The sequence below is a fragment of the Gambusia affinis genome, linkage group LG08 (assembly GCF_019740435.1).
Source record: "Gambusia affinis linkage group LG08, SWU_Gaff_1.0, whole genome shotgun sequence".
Lineage (NCBI taxonomy): Eukaryota > Metazoa > Chordata > Actinopteri > Cyprinodontiformes > Poeciliidae > Gambusia > Gambusia affinis.
The window spans coordinates 15991688-16013878 of NC_057875.1; the positions used below are offsets into that span (position 1 = coordinate 15991688).

The following is a 22191-nucleotide window of genomic DNA, read 5'->3' on the forward strand; positions in this document are numbered from 1 at the left end:
GATTTACCAGATTTCTTCAGAAGTAATGAAGTATTGTATGGTTTATGACAGTTGTACATCATTTGTAACCCTAGGTATTAAAGCTGTTTTACTTGGTTAAAATAATTGTATATAAATCTTCACATATTGTAACTGAAGTTTAACCAGAAACTTGCTATTCCTGGGTTTTTTTTACCTTTTTTTTTTGTTTAACAAAACATCCTGCCTCATGTTTTACTTTCTTTTAAATGAAACCTGATATGGGTTGAGATGGCAAATTCAAAACCAGTCTTGGTGAATTAGCCTTAGTGTCTGCTCCGCCATCCTTTTATCAGCTCCCGTTTTCATTTTCCTCATGCTGTGAGAGCCTCCCAACTTGGTCCCAGCAGTTTGTCCTTCATGTGCTGCAGCAGCCCGAGTCGTATATCAGGGGGAGTGTACCGAGCAGAACAGACTTCCATAGATTAGAGGTGATAGAGGAGCGTGTTGCTGATTTATTACCGGCTGTTAGCTGGTTAAATGAGGCTAAATGATCCAACTAGCTCAGGGAGGCGAGATGGAAGCGATTAGCCTACATAAAGAGCGACGGAGGGAGAAGATCTTTCGAAGCCAGACAGCGACTCCTGACCTCCTGTCATTTAGCCTTTTCTTTATGTTCTTCCTCTTCGACCTTTTCTGCTACTCTTCATCTTCGGCACTGGAGTTGTCTCCTGTAATCTCCGTAAAGCAAAACCGTCTGTTTTGTGTGGCTGTTGTCGAGAATTACGAGGCGGTATTTTTTGTTTCAGTTGAATGTTGTGCTCGAGGTTTTCACTGTTTAATGTATTGAGATGTAATAAACAAATTAAGTTGGAAAAGCATTTTTCATTGCTTAGTAGCATTTGGCACACCTGGTTCTCTTTTAAAAATTGAAAAATGTGTGATGTTATGATGAAAGTAATATGTCCAAAATTTTTATTTTATGCAAATATAACATTTTTATTTAATGTCCTTACTACCTATACTTCACATAATTGGTGAAGTAGGTAGTAAGGACACATTCCTTGTAAGCATAACAGAGTCTCTGAAAGTGACCTTTCATTCAGACATTTTGTGTTTTAACTAGCAGTTACTAACTACATTCACTGTATTCTGACTTGCAACTATAACCTAATAATTAACTCTTAATCATAGCAAGCAAGTAAAGTGACTTGTTAAAATCATCACATTTTATTGTAATTCTGCTGGTGAGTTATTTTGGAAAATATAGCTGCCGTTTTATTTTCAAAGCCTGAATTAGGATAAACATAGCTCCCCCACTCATCACATTCCCTCAGTTGCATTCAGCACTGAGTCACTGAGAACTTCCTCCCTGCACCTCAGACGCTTGAAATGCACAGGTAGAACCAGGCAGGCCACGTGCGTCATATCCGCTCTGTAAGCGTTTTCATTTGTCAGCCTTTGTGTCGTGTGTCCGTTTGCACACTTGTTTTATGTGCGTGTGTGTGTGTGTGTGTGAGAGAGAGAGAGAATGAGAGAGAGAGGGAGGAGAAACGCCTTCCCCACATCCGTTTCCTCTCTGAGAGGAACAGAAGGTCAGGAGTTTGGTCCACTCTTCTGAGTTACAGATGTACAGTGGGTACCGTTTTCAAACCAGTTTGGCATTTTTAATGGAGATGTGTTAGCTATTAGTCCTCATGCTCCCATTTTGTCATGTCACAGTCATAAACTTCAGTGTCATTTATTGGAATTTTATGTGATGAACATACAGTAGTGCATAATTGTGAATTGAAAAGGAAAAATGTATATGGTTTTTTTGTAGGTTTGTACAAATTAATAAGTCTGGCATTTGTATTCAGCCAGGTTGAAGTGCATACTTTAAAGGGGATATCTGATTTCTGCTGCAGTTGCAGCCATTAGAGGGGATGTCTCCACCAGTTTTGCAGATCCACAGCCTGAACCTTTTGCCCATTATTCAGAAAATGGCTCAAGCAAAGTCGGATTGGATGGAGAGTGTTTATGAAAAGCATGTTTTATGCCTTCCTAAAGATGCTCATAGAAGTTACAGGGATGAGTACAAATTTGTGGCACAATTCATTTTGCATTTTTGGTTATAAAAAATTGTAATGTATAAAATGTTTTTGTTTTCCTTTCACTACATAATTATCTTTTGTTCATCTTTCGCTTAAACTCCCACCTACATGCATTAAAGTTTATGGATGCGGTGTGACAAAATGTGACAAAGTTACCATGGACTGTTTTGCAAGACGCTGCCTCTCTGGGCAGCGTGACATTTGAGAAATATCATCTTCTAACAGGAAGCCGATATTTTATCTTACTTAAAGTATTACTCTGCATTTTCCCTCGTCTGTCGTGCTTTGTTTATGTCCCCTCTAGCCTATTCCTGAATGCGGTTTTGACTACCAGAGCGTCTCAATCTACACCCGTATCCATGTCGCTGTTTGAATGACTGTGCGTCATAATGCTCCTTCTCCTCCAAACAGTCCCTGATGCACTTTACTGTTTTCTCGTCTCCTCATTGTTCTGGCCTGGGAGTCTGCAGCAGGAGCTCACAGGAAGCAGTTACTTGTTGTGCTAAAAGGAAAACAAACAGTGTGATGTACAAATGGAGGAAGTGCTGCTTTCCGCATGCAGACTTCAGCTTGGCGCCTGTCATTCTGAAGTCTAAAGGCAGCAACGTGAGCGTGTCCTGAACCGCACGTGTCCTCTTTCAGTCTCGCTTGGTGAACTATCCGCCGCTGTCTGTGATGATCCTCCTTTAGCTGTGCAGCTTCACTTCTGAATCCAAACAGAAAAGAAGAAGGCATTGATTATTTTTGAGGAATCTGAAAGCTGACAGAGCTATTCTATTTTCTTCTAACTTGTATAGAAGGAACTAGTAGCAAGTCAATGCTACAAATGAATTCTTCTTTGAGTCACATAGATTTTAAGATTAACATGCTACATTAAGTAACTACTCCATTTAACAGTTAGAGTATGTGAAGTTGTGGATAAATTTGGTAAATTACCAGGAATCTTCCCAGAACTCTGGATTTCACTAAATATCCAACTACAAAGTGGGGATGCAATCTATTTGCTGCGACTGCACAGCAGCAGCATGGTAGTTGGAGTTCGACCAATGCAGGTTTTTCTATTATTTTATTTTGCCTTAAATTTGAAATTGGACTCTCCTGCTCTGTTGACACAATGATGAACAGAATGAAATGATGAGCCTGTTGTACAAATACATCAACACGTAAGTGGGACAGTTTTCTGGGTGTCTGCACATCCTTAAAATGTCTTAAATTCCAGATTTTATAATTAATGCCTTAACATGTCTTAAGTTGGGCTCAAATACATTAATCACAGGTCTCAAATTTTGTCGTGGCAGGTATATTTAGGCTTGTACCTTCTAGTTATTTTACTGTTATGCAAAATTTTGAGTCGTACGCAGACATCTTCAGTGCGTTCTGTGATCCAAGGCGGGTGAAACTACCGACAACTGGCTATCAAACCTAGCTAACGTTTTTACAACCATCATGGTTACCATCATGAGTAAGTGCAAATTTATCACCAGTTGTTTGGATAATGTTTGTCTTAGCCACTCACCCACTTTTGCCAACCCAATGCGATTTATTTAATTGTGATTTTTCTTTTGTACGTTTCTGTTGTGACACAAGTCTTAAATGTCATTCATAGTGGTCTTAAAGTCTTAAATTTGACTTGGCGAAACTTACAGAAACCCTACTTTTCATGAATGGATGAGCATTACAATTTTTAGTATAAGATTTCATTGCATGATTGATTTTTTTTTTTTTTTTTTTTTTTTTCCTTTTTTGAAACCCCCAACTGTAATCTACACTAACAGTTTCTGGGCTTTCCCACTGTCTTAATTCTACCTGAAAAGGTCAGATTGTGGAAATTTCCATCCTCTGTCACAGGCTCCAAGTGTGACTCAATCAGGCGGGCTTTGGGTGTGTGTTTGGAGGCGTCGGCATACAAAAACAATTCTTGAGTGAATAATTGAGTAAAATAAGACCAAGCAAATTCTTGAGGAAAACTTCTTGGACGGAGATGCTTTCCATCTGAAAAGCCTCAACCGAATATCTTACACAGGACACATGCTGATTGTTTCCACTTTGAAATAAATATCATCAAACTGTTTTTAGAAATTATTCATATGTACACACGTGACATGAGATTTTACTGATAGCCATCTAGAAGCAGAGTGTTTTGAGTTGTAGCAGTTATTAGGGCTTATCTGCATTGAGATGGCAGCGAGGAGCTGTGGGTGTGAACCCAGAGCTAAATATTTGCCGGCTATGGAACAAAGCAACTGAAGGCAGAAACTAGAATGTTCCATTTTTACAGCAAAGACTTACTGTGATATCTTCACACTGTCAAGTGTCAAAATATCAGCACATTTATTTCTTCTTTTTTTATATTTAGGTCTGTGAGATTTAAAACTTGCATGAGACATCAGATTCTAATTGAAGTGAAGGGTAATTCCTGAAACATGGGAAAGAGCATGTTTCACTTGCTCAACATGTAGAAACATGTGAAGCGCGTCTAGCTTCTCCTAGACTCGCCAGGCTTAATTTTAAACATTCTTTTGTCCTTTATGTCTTTTTGACTCCTATATGACAGGCAGCCACATTTCATGACCAACAAACACCCATAGAATGATGCAGAAATGGTATGAATGTGTCTTATTTCCACTAGAGGGCAGCGCATCTCCAGACTCTCCATGATAAGTGAAGTTTGCTTTTCTTGAGGGTGGTGGGTACTGATCAGCTTTTACCAGAGGCAACGCTATTGTTCTAATTGGACTTGTAGTGCACTCTGCTTACTGTTTGGGAGAGTCCCAACACGATGGAAAGCGATTTAAGAAAGAATAGGTCACTGATTGCAGGAGAAATACAGATATGGAAAGATAAAGAAAATGACCAGAACGGAAGGGAGAGAACCACTGGGCATGAAATCAGATCTGGGTGTTGCATAATCATGGCTCTCAGGCTTTCCCAGCATTCACTGGGCTCTGTCGGCTCTTGTATCACATGACCGAATCAAGCTGCTGCAGTGTTAAACCAGCAACACCAGTCTACCACCAGCCTGGGGCAGGTGGATCAATGGGTCCGTTCTTCTTTGTGCCGGTTCCGTTCCTTCACACGGCACTCAAAAGTAACTTCCTTTATACTTGGTGAAGTATTTGTTTATTCCATTATCCCTCAAACCTCTGCATTACTCATGTTAGTGTTTTTGGTTTGTTTCTTTTGTGGGTTTTTCTACGTAGCAGTAACTCTGTCTGTGAGGGTTTATCGTTCAGCCTCATCTCTTTCATCCTTTTTAATGCAATGATCTGTCCTCACCTTATAATTTCAGACTTCATCACCAGTTCTGAGTCTTTGTTTACGTGCTGGCAGTAGCAGACTGAATGCCAGGCAAGAAGACGTCAGCGACATCCAGCATGTCTACCTTTTATGTCCTTTTGCAAATGAAATGAAACACTTAGTTCAAAAAGAATAAAGTGCGTTTAGCATTACTTCCTGCCCTCTAACCACAGCAGAATCAAAATGCATTTTTCCGGGCGTGCCGTGGTGGCGTAGGGGATAGTGCGACCCACATTTGGAGGCCTTTAGTCCTCCACGCGGCGGTCGCGGGCTCGATTCCCGGACCCGGCCGAGGTTTGCCGCATGTCTTCCCCTCTCTCCTTCCCCCTTCCTGTCAGCCTACCTTCAAATAAGGGACACTAGAGCCCACAAAAGACCCCCTGGTGGGGGAAAAAAATAATAATAATATGCATTTTTCCTAAACAACAGGAGGTGGCGCCATTGTCTCATCATCCTCAGCATAAGGCTTCACATTGCATCATAGGGGTTGTAAAACTGCAGTCAGGATTACAGTCACTGTCGCATCATTAATATTTTAGCAGGTTCTAAATACTTATAATAGCCAGTAAACATTTTATTGGGCTGCAAGAGTAGGATATAAACTTCCTCCAGGACATTTCAGTGCAGCTGCTTTACTTTGATGTACTTAACGGTTTAGAAAATGTGGGCAAAGATGGCTTATCTGTTCAAATTATTTTCTAAAGACAGTACTTGAACCCATAAAGTTCTAAACCTGTCATTGAAATGTTTATTTTGCTTTCTTAATTCAAAAAGCTCAATTCAAAGCACATACTTTTGATACCTTACAGCTAATGGAAAAACCAAAATTCAGTTTCTTTGAAAATTAGGTTACACAAGACCAATAAAAATGTTTCTATCGCATAATTGTATGTATGTTTATGTACTGCACAGATTTTGAAATCGGTACCTGGTCAGGGCTCCTTTTGCATTCCTTCACTTTGTGAAATGAAGCAATCTTCTTGACAATGTTTCCAGTTTGTTTAGATGCATATTGCAACAAACATATTTTGATTGCAGGACCTGAAGCGTGACTTCAGATCCTGCATAAATGTCAGTGATGACATTTAGGGCTCAAGCTGGCTTGGTCTTCACATTCTCAGGGTGCCTAAGAAGTGATAAATTCATGGGTTGGCTTACATTTCAATTCCCCTGTCAGGTGGCATTTCAATTAAAACCGAACCTTTCTGGATCTCGAAAGATGATGCCCCACAAGATTCTGCAGGCCTAATATTTTACCTTTTTTGTCTTTTTGGAGCCATTCACGGAGCTCCAGGATACCAGCAGGGCTATTTCAGCTTTGTGGTGCAGCCAAAGCAAGCTGTGAAGAATGGACGCTCTGTTTGAACTGCATTACTGTGGTGTCCTCTGTTTACCGTATATGTTGTGCTTAATGTAGCAGGCTGACGCACACAGACTGCCTGTCTCCTGGCGTCTCTCCACCTGGGCGTATATACGAGTCTTTTTATGCTGCACCTCTTGGTTTGGCCCCATCTTAGCCGTGCTCTGTGAATTTACTTGTTGTTTGTGTGGGCTTATTAGGAGTGGACCCAGGTCTTGGCAGCAAAAAGCTAATATACATTAAACAGTATAATCGACACATGTTGCTGGTTTCATAAGCTGGATCTTGATTTTTGGCAGTCACAGCAGGGGAGCGTCGGCATCGCCGCTGTTTTACGCAGAGGAACTTGGCACTTGCTGCGGTTTGAGCTCTCCAAAGCTGGCCTCTCATCATGCATGCGCTCTAGCTGCCAGAGCCTCACTATAGGCTGCGTTTGTGCACTGCGGTCCAGCTTTTGGCTCTCAATGTATTCCTGGAAAGCATGAGGTGGAGCGCAGGGAGCTGGGCTGTTTCTCGGCCACACTGCAGCCAACGATCCGACCGCGTTCTGGAAGCTTCTCTGCCGTTCAGAGCAAATCAGAGATGGAAGCTCAGTCAGTGCACACTTTATTTCATTCTCTGCATTAATTAGTTTATTTATCTAGTCTGGATAAATAGACAAATTAAATTTTGAGAGTTTAAGTTTAAATCTGAAAAGTGGTTGTGATTAATAGGGGGACGTGAATGAAGAATTGGGAAAGAAATAGACTAACGATAAGACACCTTTCTTGAATTTGTTGTCTCTTTCAGCTTTATGGATCTAGAGTCTGATTTTGGATGAAAAAGTAGTTCAAGCTCAGCCTAATTAGATAAAGAAAGTCTTCATCGGTCTTCAAATCTTGCCATGAATTTTAACAAATTGTCCTGTCCCTGCTGGAAATAAAGCATTCCCTGAGCATGATGTTACCACCACCATGTTTTAACGGTGGAATTCGGGGGTGGAGGGGATTCTGGTTAATGAGCAGTTATTTGTAACTACACAGGGATTTGCAAGTAACCCACAAGTTAAATTTCAGTGTCTTTTGACCAGAAAACCATATTTGTAGGTCTGGGTGATAAATCGATTCTGTCAATGAATCAAATTTTTGGTTTTTGAAGATTTAACTTTTGGAAATTCTGGATTTTCTTCTTTTTTTTTTCCCATCCAGCATGTAAAAGTCACTGATGGGAGAAAATTGAAAGGTCAATTTTTTTTTTTTTATGTAAAGTCATAATACAAATACATACCACACTTTTCAGTTTATTTGGTCAAAGTAATAATCAAGAAATGTAAAAGAAAAATTAAACTTAATAAAATTAAGTTGGAAAAAAAATCAAATAAAACGTATCAATTTCCTTCCATTTTGCGACTATGCACTGCTTTCCGTTGGCATGTGGCATTGAAACTGAATGAATCACATTGAAGTTTGTGGTTGTAAGAACAAAACGTGAAACAAAATCTCGAGAGCTATGAATACTTGATGTGAAGACCTCAGATTACTGTTTAATAGGGGGACGTGAATGAAGAATTGGGAAAGAAATAGACTAACGATAAGACAAAAATCACCTCATTAAATCATGAGCAATTAAGGTGTGGACGAAGAAGCAAAATATTAGGATTGAACATAAGGAGCAGAATTGAACTGGAGTAATAACGGAACGAATTGAACCTTCTGGTGTCTTCACTGTTTTCTTCTCCTGTTTACAGCTGTCGATTAAAAGCAGTTTCAAGTTTAGACCTTGTCTTTACTATCCTTTGTATCCATAAGCAAAAACACAGTAAATAGTTTGTGAAAATAGAAAAAAAATATGCAAAAAAAATTGGGCTTGTGAGTTGGCTTATTTCTCACTCCAAGGTTGCCCTTTTGTATATTATTTGCTTCAGAGTAGCTTAACCCTGGTTTCTGTTCTCATTGCTTCATCCATCATCATCATCATCATGTTCCTCCTCCCGGCTGTTGTGTAACTCTGCAGTGGCTAACCAGCAGCAGCAGCAGTGCAACTCATCAGCACTTTTGGTGCCAGCTTGCTTTTACTGTGATGCACAAACTTAAAAGTCTCAAAACAACCCAGAGTATGATGTGGTTCTTCAGAAGAGAAACACAAAAACAGCATTCATTTAAATGTTATCTCAAAACTTTGGAATATAAAAAAAAAAATAAAAATAAATGAATTGGTGTGGAAAGGAGTTCATCACCGGGAACATTTTCCTTCTCAGGCAGCTGCTTAGTAACGGTCCATGTGAACTGTGTCTTTGTGGTCTGGCTCGCTGCGATCTTTGTCTTTCTCAAGCTTTCGGATTATTTTAATAAGTTGCAATACGAGTTCAAACCGGTTTTACTGTTCAGTTAGACGTAGCTGCTGTGCACACATCGGATCCAGCCGGAGCAGCAAACGTTCTCTAAACAGATTCTGCATAAAACATTTCAGCATGCAGCTGCAGGGGTGCAGCTGTGCACAAAAAAACTCACATCTTGCTGCTCTAAAGTGATTTTTATGTCCTCTCTCTTTAGCTTCCATCCAGAAAGAAAAGAGATGCAAATGGTGCAGAATTAGCAAAGCACCAATTAATCAAATGGTTTCAAATCATTAACTTTCCCCTTGTTTGACTCTGACTGATGACTGACAGATAACACTGAAAAATAGATTAATTAAATACAAAAAAAATAAATAAATCCCATCATTTTCAGACAATAGCGGCACCAAGCAGCAGTATTTATGTTTTGTTTTTCTGCGTTGAGTAAAAGTCAGACAGAAGTTAGGAGCAGATGTTTAAATGCACAAAAGGGATCGTTTTGTATTTTATTCAATCACTTGCAGTCCTAAATCTGGCAACATGCTGCAGATTTTTCATATTAGAATTGGCAGATAAAACTTAAATCATTCTGCATTGATGTGGGAAAGTGCAAAATCTGCACTTTTTTCTTCCATTAATCATTTTCTCCACTAAAGTGCCTGCAGCAAGTTTATATTTTAGTTCTTTATTGAAGATGGATTCCGTCAGAATCAGAATCGGCATGGAAAAGGTTGATCTGTGCATGTCTGTTTATGATGTGTGTGTTTTATTTTGTTGTGTTTGTTTTTTGTTTTTTTTTGGCAACGTCTTAATTACAACCTGATATTCTATCTGCTTAAGTTGTTTTGCAGAGGGTGTGTTGTTGTTGTTTATGCCGATTTTAAAATAATAATAATCTGGGTTGATGCTTCCTAGAATGTTCTATTACATTAACACATTAATTTTCTAGAAAGCACTCGGTGTACCTGCAGTTAGATCCTAATCACTTTCATTTTAATCACATTTTTAATCAAATCTCCACCTGTAAAGTATGTTTGCATTCCAAAGATCCGCAGTCCTGGACGGGATTTAAAGGGCAGTGATGAATCCCTCAGCCCTATTCTTAGCCTCAGATCTGTCTCACCTTACCGCCGTTGATAAGAAGCGTGTTGGCCTGGTGGCGTCTGCTTTGTGTTCAGCCTGGAGAGGATACTGGGCGTATAAATAGCTCCTCAGATGGGGAAACATGAGCTTTCCTCAGGAGCCTGAATGGAGCAGAGAAAGCAGAGGCGCATCGATGGTGGGTTTCCATCAAGCAGCTGCTGACTTGTGACTTCACATTTTCCATATTTTTAGACATTACTTCATGTCTGTTGGATGCCAGAAAACGGGCTGGAGTTAAAGTTTCTTTCTTTCTTTCTTTTTCTTTTTTTTTTTTTGATGATATTTTGGGGGGGTTAAACACGCCGCGTTTTGCGTCGCTTTACGTGCAACAATGCAACACTCAATAACCCAGCCCCGCGGAAACTGAACCTGAGGGGAAAACGAAGAAAACAGGAGGAGGAGAGAGTGGATGTCTGAGCAGAGAGAGAGAGAGAAAGAAGTCTGCGAAGAGCCACGGCGAGTATTGTTCCGCGTCCGTCCACGGAGGGTTTGCTGCAAGCGTGGGTTCGTTTCTTTCCGAGCTGCGAGCAGCCAAAGCCGGACACGCCGTCAATTCTGGATCTCTTTATCCGCTTCCTGTCGTCCAGGATGAGGTTTAAGAGGAACGGCTCGTACACGCTAAATAGGTGAGTGTGATGTAATGTGGAGCAGCGGGAACTTGTTGGTGTGGACCTGCGGGGTGAGGAGGGGAAGGGAAGGGGCGCGTTTGTCATGTCCGAAGCTCGTAAATCAGTTTCTGTGTCTCTCTCTCCGTGGAGGCATGAGGTGCGACTCTCGCTCATAGCGGTATGTCTCCCCTTTTGTTCCCTTAATAACAATCGGATGAAATATGATTTTTATTTATTTTTACTTCTCATAGTGCAACTCTTGGAAATAGATACTTTTATTTATTAGAATAATACTTATGTCTTTTGACATGTTCTGATATTCTCTTTAGAAACTTTACTTTGAGTCTTAAAATCTTCCCATGATCCTCTTCTGGTCTGTTGTGATTCAAGCCACGGACTGGATCAGGAGAAACCTGTGTGTCTCGCTTTAATGGGCTGGGCTCACTCTTTTGTTTCCCCTCTTCCATTTAGGAAAAGGAGCCCAACGATTTCTTGTTCTTCTGCTTTTCCACTTCCTGTTTACACCTCCCGGCCAAAAGTTTAAGCAGGCACATGAGTGCTTGTGGAAAAGTTTTCTAAATTAAGTTACCGATTTGTGTAATAGTGAATGAAATCAGCCAATTTTTCCTTGATCTGCTGGGACTGATGATGAGAAACAAAACTTTTCCATTTAAAAATTAAACCATTAAAATTAAAAGAAAAGTCCACTTTTTCTGGCAAAGTTTTTATGTCTGATTTTTCATATGAAAGGCTTGAAAAGTTAAATGCTTAAACTGAAATAATCTTAAATTGGTGTTTTGTTGTTGTTGGTTTCAAAGTAACCCTCTATCGATTCACCTCAGTTGTGATATTTTAGTTGAAATGCAATCAGGCTTTTCCAGGTTGACAGGATTTTTAATGTTTTTACACAGACACTTCTTCCTGTTTATTTTTTCCCTAAGGTATACGACACACAAGAAAATGTTCTGCAGAATATTTGGTATAGTTTTCAGACCAACAAAAAATTAAGAAATTATAAGATTGTCCTACATACATGTTGATTTCTTTTTTTTTTTTTTTTTTTTTTTAATTCACCTGCCTTCAATTTTTATGAAGATTGCTTAAACTTAATTTTTAAGTTAAATCACAATGCATGCTGATGCTGCTTATCAGCAAACATGGTGAAACTCTCACCTTAGGTTTTGGTATGTTTAATGAAAAGTAAAATAAATTCAGATATTTCTGTCTTTGACCAGACTATTACTGACCAGAGCTGATCGAGAGAAAATTGACGCATTCTGATTGGTTCACCTTGTTTTTGACATTATTGCCATTTTTGGGAAGCCAAGTTGACTCCAAGTTTGACTTTAGGATTTTAAATTAAGCTGTATAAATATGGTGTAAATGTTCTATTTAAAAAAAAAAAAATTGTACAGCATGCCTTCAGTTCAAATAAGGACATAAAACCATTGCCATGGTGGTTCAGTGCTCTCCTTTATACTTGCAAACATTCCTCTGGTCGTCGTAGCTATAGCTAAGCAACTGCATCCTTGTTTCTGCTGATTTAAAACGCATTATTCCGTGAATGCTTGCAGATTTATCAGCTCCAGATTAAGTTGGCTCACCTCTACTAATCATGAAGTTGTAGATTATTTTTCTTTTTTTTTTTTTTTTTTTTACTTTTAAGTTGTTGTCCTGTCGCTCAGATCTGCACTGAGCTCCAGCAACTTTGCCATTGTGTTGTCGCTATTCAGTGCAAGACGCTGCCAACTGAACCGTTGTTGTTGGTACAGAAATGCTGGGAGATGCAGTTGGGTCGTGATTTGGAAACGGTGTGAACCTCTGCATTTTGTTAAACTTGAGACTTAAACTGTAGCACATCTGTGGTTCCAGATGTGGAGCAGAGTAAATGAAACATCCTGCATTTTCTTCCAGTTGACATCCTAACCCAGTTCTTGCTGGAATAATGGTAACAATTTTCATTCATTCTTCTGCCTTTAATCCCCGTCACAAATTAGGTCTCTCCCCAGATGAACTCTGTACTTTTTATTCTTGCTCCTTTCCCTTCTTGCTCTCAGTTAAAGTCATACATTTGGAGGAAAGATCCCTTCAATCACATAAGCCATCGCTCCAAATGTCTTGCTCTTTATTGTTTGTCTGGATTCTATGATAAGACTCGAGTCTTGAGGAAGTCGAGACAAAAGCACGCCGAGCGAGAGCCGAAAGATCGCCAGTCACATTGTTGAAAGTGACATTTGATTTATTGGTGGTTTCATTCCGTACACTTTCCCCACGGCCCTCCATTTCCCCGCTCCCTCGTTTCTGGGCACGTTGCTTTCCGCTGCACTTGTCCCTCACAACGGCCACATCCTGATTCTCAGGTGCAAAAGCACAAAGGCGAGCTGATGTTTGCCAAGCTCCATCGCTCACTCCTCCACTCAGCGGAAAGTGCCGGAGCGGCTGTGTCGCTCGATCCGCCTTTCTCCACCTTCTGCTTTCATTTAGCAAATTGTGTGCCATTATGTTGTGCTTCCAAGCAGCGCCGTGCGCTGCTAGCAGAGGGCAGCTTGTTTTCTGAAGCTCCTGGAGACGGGTCTCCTGAGAACAGCAGGAAGCCGAGGTGGAGGTGGCGTAGGGGAAAACACGACGTCATCTGATGTTGCAGCTCTTTGTCATCCTAAGCAAACAAAAGCCGAGAAAGTTGCAGATAGAGCCTGTTGCCGTCCCATCGAATTATCCACTGCAGCAGCATTAGTCTCAGTTAAAGAAGAAATAGAGGAAGATGAATCTTATTCAATTTAAAAAAGGGAAACTCATAATGTAGAGATTTGTTACACTCAACTGTTTCCAACTGGTAATTTCTGTAAATTTTGATGATTTTTAGCTTTAAAAAAAAAAAATCAAAATTCAGTTTCTCGTTCAATGTAATATAGACTAAAATATTCATGACCTACTGATTTGATAGCTGTCTAGCACACAGTCAATGACCTGCTTCAAAAGGAGGCTACATTGGAAGAGTCATTTTAAGATCTAGCAGCTCAGAGTCCTGTTTCCAAGCTCATTGATGGAAAGTTGAGTGGAAGATAACCATGTGGTTCACAAGCAGCAGGGTTTTGACAGCATTGGGAACATCATCTCTCCACTTGGTCTTTTATGTCAGCTTCACCGTTTAGCTGGATATTTCAGAGCACTTCATGCTTCCTTCTACTTTCAAGCTTCATGGAGATTCTGGTTTGTTTTTCCAGCAGGACTTGGTCTCTCACTACATTGAAAGTCCCAATCCCTCCCTTATTGCACAAACCTATTGCTAGGCTGAAAAAAAAAAAATCATTTGTCAACCTTTTTATGTTGCACTTCTTCCCTCCACTCGCCTTCCCATTAAAATGTTCTTCTTTTGGCTTGTCCTCTTGATGGAGGGTGTCCATCACTGCTTCTTATGGGTTTTTTTGTGTATCATTTGATCTTTCTGCAAAACTCAATGTTGGATCTTTTTTATACGCAAGCTACAAAAGCCCAAATTAACAGGGTAAAAAAAAAAAAAAAAAAATCAACTTTAAATATGCAGTTCTGTTTCTAATGAAGCTATGTATTAAGTTTTACTCTTTGCATTGGACCTGTGAGATAAATTAAGTTTTCCAGGACATCCTAGTTTACAGAGGTTCCTCCGTCTACCCACTGAACCCAGAGATTGGGGTTTCTCTAACTGCGACAAACCGGGAGCTGAGAGTCAGTCCCCTCGCAGTGGTTATGTAACAGCTGCCCTTTGAAGGTGACTGCTGCCTGTTTCTGGCTTCTCCTTGTCAAGTTGTGACCAGTCGTCACCGTCTGTAGAGAGGGAGAGTCGGTCCCTTTGACTCCGAGCATCGGCGCTCGCCTGCACAGGTCGTCTCAGCCGTTAAGTCCTTGTTTGTGTCCATACGGATCGGCTGGGTCTGCAGTCTTTGATTACATCAGTTTACAGCACACTGCGGTGCTTTTTCTTTTCTTTTCTTTTTTTTTTAAAGGGTTTGTAGCGAATAAAGAAGACTGGAGCGAGCGATTGCTTCTCCTTAATGATGCAGGGAGGGTGGAGGGTGATGTCGCAAGGCCCATCGCTCATTGTGCCCTTCACCTTATTTGCCCAAGTCAGAGGTAGAGAACTCTGTTGCGATTGGCTTACTTTTCAGGGGGTGGAGGGGCTTGTCTCCAGGCTGGCCCCTCCCATATTGCACCTCTGCATGGATTGTGTGAATGAAGCGTCATGGTTATTGTATACGTGCACCAAGAAGGTTACATCCTGTCCTTTCCTGCAGCTGTACTCCCTTGTCCATATTGGTTGACATCTAGCTGCATGCGTTTGAAACTGTAACGCATTACTGAGTGTAGAAAGATCAAGACTTTGCACTGATTAAACGTCCCTAGAGGTTCGTACCGGATTTGACTCAGACTTCTACTTAGCGGACTGTGTTTGGTCTAAGTGGTGCTGGGGATGTCCAGCCCTGGTCCCGGACGTACACAGATGCTGGAGATAGCAGCCTTGTCTTTCTGTCTCCTCTGCAGTATGCCTGCTGCTGCCCAAGAGTCAGCGGTTTGTTTATGGGACTCTGTTTGCCAAGCTAATCTTCCCGCCTTTCAAGTGAGAGCCAGTGAGTGAAGGAGAGAGCGAGAGAGAGAGAGAGGGAGCAGGAGTGTGAAAGTGAGCCAGGCGGTTGCAGTATTTGGTTGAGAGGGAGAAAGAGAAAGGCGCTGAGACGCTCGTCTGCTTTTGTGAATGATTTATTTTTCTGCGTGCGTGTCGGCCGTCCTCTCTCCGCGTGACGTTCGTTGACGCTGACAGCCGGATGATCCCGTGCCGCGCCGAAGCTGGTGCACCTGTAGCCCAGTCTGCAGACCCGGGCGCATCGACCGGGAGCTGAAACGGTGCAGATTGTTGGAACGCCACATCCTCTCCTCGCCTCTGCTTCACCGCTGGCTGGATGGGGGTGCTGGTGTGCTGTGACTGCTTCTTCTATAGGTACTTTTCCCATCGTTTCTCTGCAATAGAGTTTGCAGCGGTTGTAAACTTCAACTGTCATGTCTTCCTGTGCGTCTCTCTTCCACCCTTCCTTCCTTTTCGCCGACTCTTTGACTTTCTCGGTTACCGTGCTGCGGTTTGGAGGAGACATTCGAGGACAGTGCTGCTGTAGTCAGAATCTCTGTTGAGTTGTCTTGTCTGCCAACTTTTCCTCCCATCCCGCTCTGTGCCCCTTTTGGCAGCGCTGCACTGTTTGTTTGGGACACAGTGTTCCCTTATAAGGGGATGGGAATGTGTTTTGCCTTTTCCTCCTGATTTTTTTGTTTGCATTAAACACGAACCTTTGTCCATAATTGAATATGTTTGCATTCCGTCAACTTATTCCATGCTGCAGAGCTAAGATTTTAGTTCAAAACTTTGACTTGCTGCTTTTTTCTGAGATGCTGAAAAGACTTCATGCTAAACTTTGTGGTAGCTGGAGCAGAAAGGATCTGTTTCTCCTCTTTTGTGGTTGCGGGCTTGGCGAGGCCGACGGTGCCTTAACGGCTGTATAAAGTCTAAATATAACTCGGGGAGCGTTTTGATGGTGAGCGTAAAATTTTAGCTTTAGTGCAGAGACGCATTGCACAGCTGGATTACATTATTCCAATTCAGGAATGATGCTTACACTTCTATACAGCTTTTGAGCACGAGCAACGGGTGCTGTTTAGGTGTGTGACTTGTAAATTAGAGGCTACATGTGAGCTGTGCTGTAACACTCACTGAGGCAGTATTTAAGTGTGTACGATTCAGGAAGGTTGTTTTATATTTTTAATCTTTTTTTTTTTTCTTTTTCTTTTTTTTTTTGCAAAGATGCACTGATCTGAAACCGATTATTGCCATCTTGTTGACCTGCTGATTCCCAATTGAGTTGATTCCAACTTTTTTTCATCCTCCCAATTCCTTCGTAGCTCTGAATTTCACAGGTAAAATTGAAAGATCATTCATATTCATCCATGAAAGAAAATCACTGTAAGGAAGACACGGAACCCACATTTTCTTCACTCTTCTATCTTTTTAAATTATCAAATGAGCCCACTTCCATTTGAGCTTGAATCTTGGCCTTTAAGATTAATACATAATATGGTTGTAAAGGTCACCAAAAATCTGTTCAAGCATTAGTTTCTTTTCTGTATCTCCAAAAAAGTGTTTTAATGTACATGCTGAGATTTTGGGAGCTTCTATGTGCTACATGAATTGGGAAAGTAATTTTTTTGTCATTAGATTACCACCTTTATTACGAATTTTTGGTAATTGTGGGGGGAAAATGGCTGATTTAAATTTCTGGTAGGTTGATTGGTTACTTTTTTTTCTAGGGATTCAAGCACCGATCTATGAAGTGAGCACCAAATTCGACATTTGAGATTAATATGGCTGTTTTGGCTGATCAATGACATTTACCAATAGTATGCACATTATATATATATTTATAAAATGACCGCACCGCTGGCGTCACCATTGCTGTCACAATCTAAAGGGAAATGGAGTTATTTGACTCTTTAACTCTTTGGCTTATTGTGATAATAAAATGACTCCTCACTCTACCTCCCTCCCATCCCAACATGTCAAAATTAGCTCTCTAGTTCGTGTAGAAGCAAGTGCTGATATTTAAACTGAAACATTTAGCCTGTTTAAGTTTGCTTAATCAAATGCCTAAAACTTCTTAGGGTAGGTTGGGAGAAAATATTCCACTTACAGGCTGAGAAAGTGACCTTGTTACACCTGTAAGAGTTTGGGAGAAGTGAATAAATGCTGTAGGCATGTTTTCCATCACTGTGTGTAATATTGCCATTGGCCAAGGTCTGCTTGGAAGCAATATTCATCAGGGTGTTGTATTTCAGGTTCTGTGCATCACCACTCTGCTTGCCAGTAAAAGACTTGGCCAGTTGCAGCTTCCCTGTCCTTCATGCCCAGAACTGATGCAGATCTTGGTGACCTACATCAGGTGGCTGAGAGGTTTGAACATCGTAGTGATGGAGGAGAGGGAGGGAAATGGTGGTTAATTTTATAGATTTGTGTCATTGCAATAATAGTAAATTTTAAAAAAATCTGTTATGAATTGTGTTACGAATAATATTTAGCCATGTCAAATGTTTACTTTTAAGAAGTGAAGACATATTTTGTTTTGTAATATTTTTATCATCTGTAAATTGTATACAATTTGACAAGTCGGTAGCCAACCTTTAAAAATGTTGTGTTCCTGAATTGAACAGAAGTCACTGGGCAGGTTGTCTTAAAGAGGCAGGACATAGAAGGAGGGAGAAACAGTCTTTTCAGCTGAACCAAATCAATTAAAACCACTTTCATGCCATTCATGTATTTTTTTTTTTTCTAGAGATTGTTTAAAAAGAGAATAAAGCAACATCAGGTTGCTGCTAAGTCCATTCAGTGTTTTTCTGTGGTTTTCTTGAAAAGAGCGCCACATATTTACTGGTGACAGATTTACCAGCCAGAGTACAGTTTAGATTTAGATTTCAGTTTAGATTTAGATTTCAGTGACTAATATGGCAAAAATAAAATGTATGTACAAAATAAATTATTGTGCTGTTTTGAAAATAATAAAATATTATTATAATACTAAATGAGCAGTATGAATCTTGTCAGCCCGTGGTCTGCGCAAACCAACATTTTGTTCTTTCTATTGAGTCCTTATGTGACCCATTCTTAAGACAGCTGGTGCTCCATAAGGTGATCCTTTCTGCGTTTAATTCATTATAAAATAACAGCTTTAAAAGATCATCAACCTTTGTGCAGAATTGGAGGAGACGCAAAATGTCACAGCTTAGGAATGAAATGCAAGAAAAAAAATGATGCAATGGCAATCTCACTTGTGATAAATACAGGTTTTCCGCTTTCCTTTCTGATATGTCCTTCCATCACTCAGGTGCTGAGTGAGCAGCTGAATATTCAGGCTTCCTATATAGTCTCTCCTTAGTTGCTTAGGTTTTGAGTTTTTGACAGAACCCGTAGATAAACTCAGGCATAGCCAAAAAAACCCATTTTTATGCTGTTTTTGGCCCATATAATCTCTTAGATCTGGGTTTATTAGGTGGATGTGTGGTTTATAAACTGATGTCGGGTTTAGATGCCAAACAAACCTGTATTTTAGAGATTTATATTTTCAAAGGGACTGATTTAGAGAATATATAATCGAATCCAGAAGTGTCTTCTGGATTTTAAAATAAAGTCAATCTAAGACAATAAAACAGTAAAACAGTCCTTTACTATCAGCCAAATCCAAAAGCTAACTTTATCTGTGCAGGTTGGTGGTAATAAAACTCAATAATAAACAACACAATTACAATAGGCCTTCGCAGAGCTTTGCTGCTCGGGCCTAACTAGGTTAGTTTTTGGTGCTCGTGTGACGAATATTAAGAAAACTGATGGAAATGCTCCAAAATTTTAGTGGTGAAATGTGTAGGAATCCTGATTAGATTGGCAAAGTGCCAGTTCAGGAGACATCAGATATTGCAAACAGTCCTTTGTTTTGTTTATGTTAATGATATATTAGTACTAAATTATGCAGCCTTCTGTTTTTCCTCTGGATCAACTGGTTTAATATTTGTTTAACCTAAAGAATAATCTTTGACCTGTTGCTGAAACATGGGGATATCCAGGCCTCCAGGCCTCAGCACATGACAAGAGCGTGTGTTTATATCTCTGTGTTTGCTAGCTGTGGACCAGTTGCTAAATGTCATAATGTGTTGCTGAGGAACAATAGCCCTGAGTGTGTCCTCACACAGTGTGTTGTGCCAGCAGAGCGGACCCTACTGGCTGCCATGTGTCTCTCATTAGGCTGTCTTTGACGGGCCTGGCTGCTCCACCCAGCTGGGACGTGCAGCTCAATCAGGACGCCATTCAGCGCCAAGTAACCGACGTCTCCCCTCCCCTTACCCCATCGGACTCCGGGGTCGTGGGACGGCTCGACACTCACATGGCCCCGAATTAAATCAACACGAAAGTCTTGATTTATGTGCAGAGAACAACAAAGTTTTCATTTTGCTAATAGAGCCTTGCAGCATTGGATAACTTCTTGTAGTCTTTGCACTGAATCCTGATTTGTACCTAATCAGAATAATGATTAAGTGGACAAAAAAATCTGTCCTATAATTTACAAGCATTTTTTTTCTGTTTCTTCTTCAAAGAAACTGCATGAATGCTGATTTTGAAGAAGTTGTTTCTGTTGCCTTCGCGAGAGCAATGAAGTTGAGGATGAAAACTCAAAAGGACGAAGTAGAAACTTTGCTGTCTTCTACTTTTTCTGCTGAGCTCTCAGTCCCTGTTTAAACCCCTGGATGAGCATCAGATGCATTTTCCATAATTAGGACCTTCTTGTGCTTTTTGTGATTATTCTGGATTTGTTTGAGAACGCCTCTCTGAAACTAAAAATGGCTTACTTTGAATCTTAACTTCTACACTGAAGATCGTTTTTGTCATTTAAACTGTTGTTGCTGCATTCACCCTCTACTAAGGGCAACACTAATGATTTGTGTTGTGTACAGAGGAACATTTATAAATTTGTTACATTTGTTTCAGACCCAATATTTTTAGGTTTTTAGGAACTTCCTGAAGTCCATGGCTTAATGTGAATGTTGTTTAGTTTAATCCTCGGGAATTTCCTCTCACTGTCAATTTCCCATTCCTTTAATTTTAATACATGGTGTCTACCAAAGGCCTGAAGCAGATTTTTAACTCTCTATTCTGTGTCTAAATATTACTAAAAATTATGAGCCTTTTCCTGATGGAATCTTATGAAGCAATGGTTTTGTTTTCTTTTAGAATTGCCAGTCTCTTTACTCACGACTGTCCCTCTTGACTTTCACTACGTCTCCCAGACACTGCAGAGGTCAGACCGCCTCATACAATGGAGCGTTTACATAATACAGTCTGTGTGTGTGTGTGTTTGCGTTTGTTTTCAGAAGTAGCCTTGTTCTGCTGGCTCAGGAGGAGAAAAAAATGGCCTTGCATTAACCTCACCTCCACTCTTAGATCCTCCCTGTCAGCGCACTTAAATTAAGAAACAGCACAGGTGTTTTTGTTTTGGAGGCCTTTTGTGTCTTTAAGAGTTTGTATGTCCACAAAACCCGAAGGTAAACTTTAAAAGTCAAATAGGAATTAAGACATCGTCCGAGTTGGCAGGCGCCCCATTTGAGACATTAAAAAATATATTCCAACTGAGTCAATAATGTCTCCATTGTGCTGTTTTAGTCTGTCTGTTGGTCAGGTGGCAGGAAAAGGGTCGGACAGAAATCCTTACCGGGAACAGCGTTCTTCTGAGACGTTTTCAGGCTTCTGAAAGGCGAGCGTGGAAATCGGTCATGGTAGTTTTTGTTCTTGCATTCCATGGTTTCTCAGAGTACCTTCTGAGGACAAGAGGCCCATTTACAGGGAAACGGAAAGGGCCTGGGCGCCTCACTTCCTGTTTATCGCGTTTGTCCGGCGGCGGGGTGAAAGGAAGGTGGGGTGCCGGTCAGGCGCAGCCTAACTTAATAGAGAAAATGGTGTTAAGCAGGTAAAACTTCCTCATTTGTGCCCTGCTTCAGACTAAAATACACCACACAGTGTGGCCTCGCGCACATTTATCTGGAAAGCTGTGTAATTTTGTAGTTGTGTGCCACTGGAAACTATGTCCTCTCCTTTTGGTTCAGTGGGTTCATTAAAATGTCTACTGCAGCCTTTTTCTGCTGTCCTGGAGGCCTTTTTAGTTGCAGACAGATGTGCACACACTGCACTAGAATCCCTCCCATCCCCCCACTGAGAGATGATGTCACTCTATAAGCACATCTTCCCAGGTGGGATCCAGATACTCCTCAGCCAATCAGAGCCTTGTTTACACCTCTATGGCCTCTATTGCACGTCTATGGTATGTAGATGCTGAAATGCATGCTTACGTGAGTCATGATGGTAATAACCACTGATCCCATTTACTTACTGGAGGAGCTAATAGGATCTGTGGTGGGGGGGGATGTGAACAAATGTGTGTGTCAGTGAAGTGAGGAGCACTGTCATCCACTCTCTCTCTGTATTGATTTGACCTCCCGTCTGCCTTTCCCCTCTCCATCTCTGCTTCTACACAGCAGCATCTGCCTCCACCCACTTCCTTCAGCCCCGTCATTGACCAGCCGCCTGGACACAGAGTTTCATTAATAACATTTGCCTGACATTTTTAACTAGTTCAGTCATGTTCAGCGTTCTGGTTTTCTTTCATCACAACATGATTAAGGGCTTCTGTTTGACTCTTGATTACCTCATATTTTGCTGTTATGTCTGCACATTTGACAACTTTTTCAAACTTTGTAAACCTAGATAGCAGCAAGCGGTCATGACTGGCACAGGCACTGTGATTCATCTCTCAAAGGATTTTTATTTATTTATTTTTTTATTCACCACCGTCATTAATTACCTCA

The 22191-nt window shown here is 40.7% G+C and overlaps 1 protein-coding gene across 3 annotated transcripts in view; it reads left to right on the forward strand.

The window, feature by feature from the left end:
* mob2a (MOB kinase activator 2a) overlaps positions 1-22191 on the forward strand; it is a 62704-nt gene that overhangs the window by 16260 nt on the left and 24253 nt on the right. Inside the window, exon 1 of one of the 3 annotated variants that reach the window (XM_044125338.1) lies at positions 10233-10791. The exons of 1 other annotated variant lie outside the window; for it this stretch is intronic. In XM_044125338.1, coding sequence (XP_043981273.1) covers positions 10754-10791 — 38 coding nt within the window. In that variant the 5' untranslated portion in view covers positions 10233-10753. Of the gene's footprint in view, positions 1-10232; positions 10792-15266; positions 15746-22191 lie in introns of those variants that run through there. One more of the 3 variants, XM_044125339.1, reaches the window with a different exon arrangement.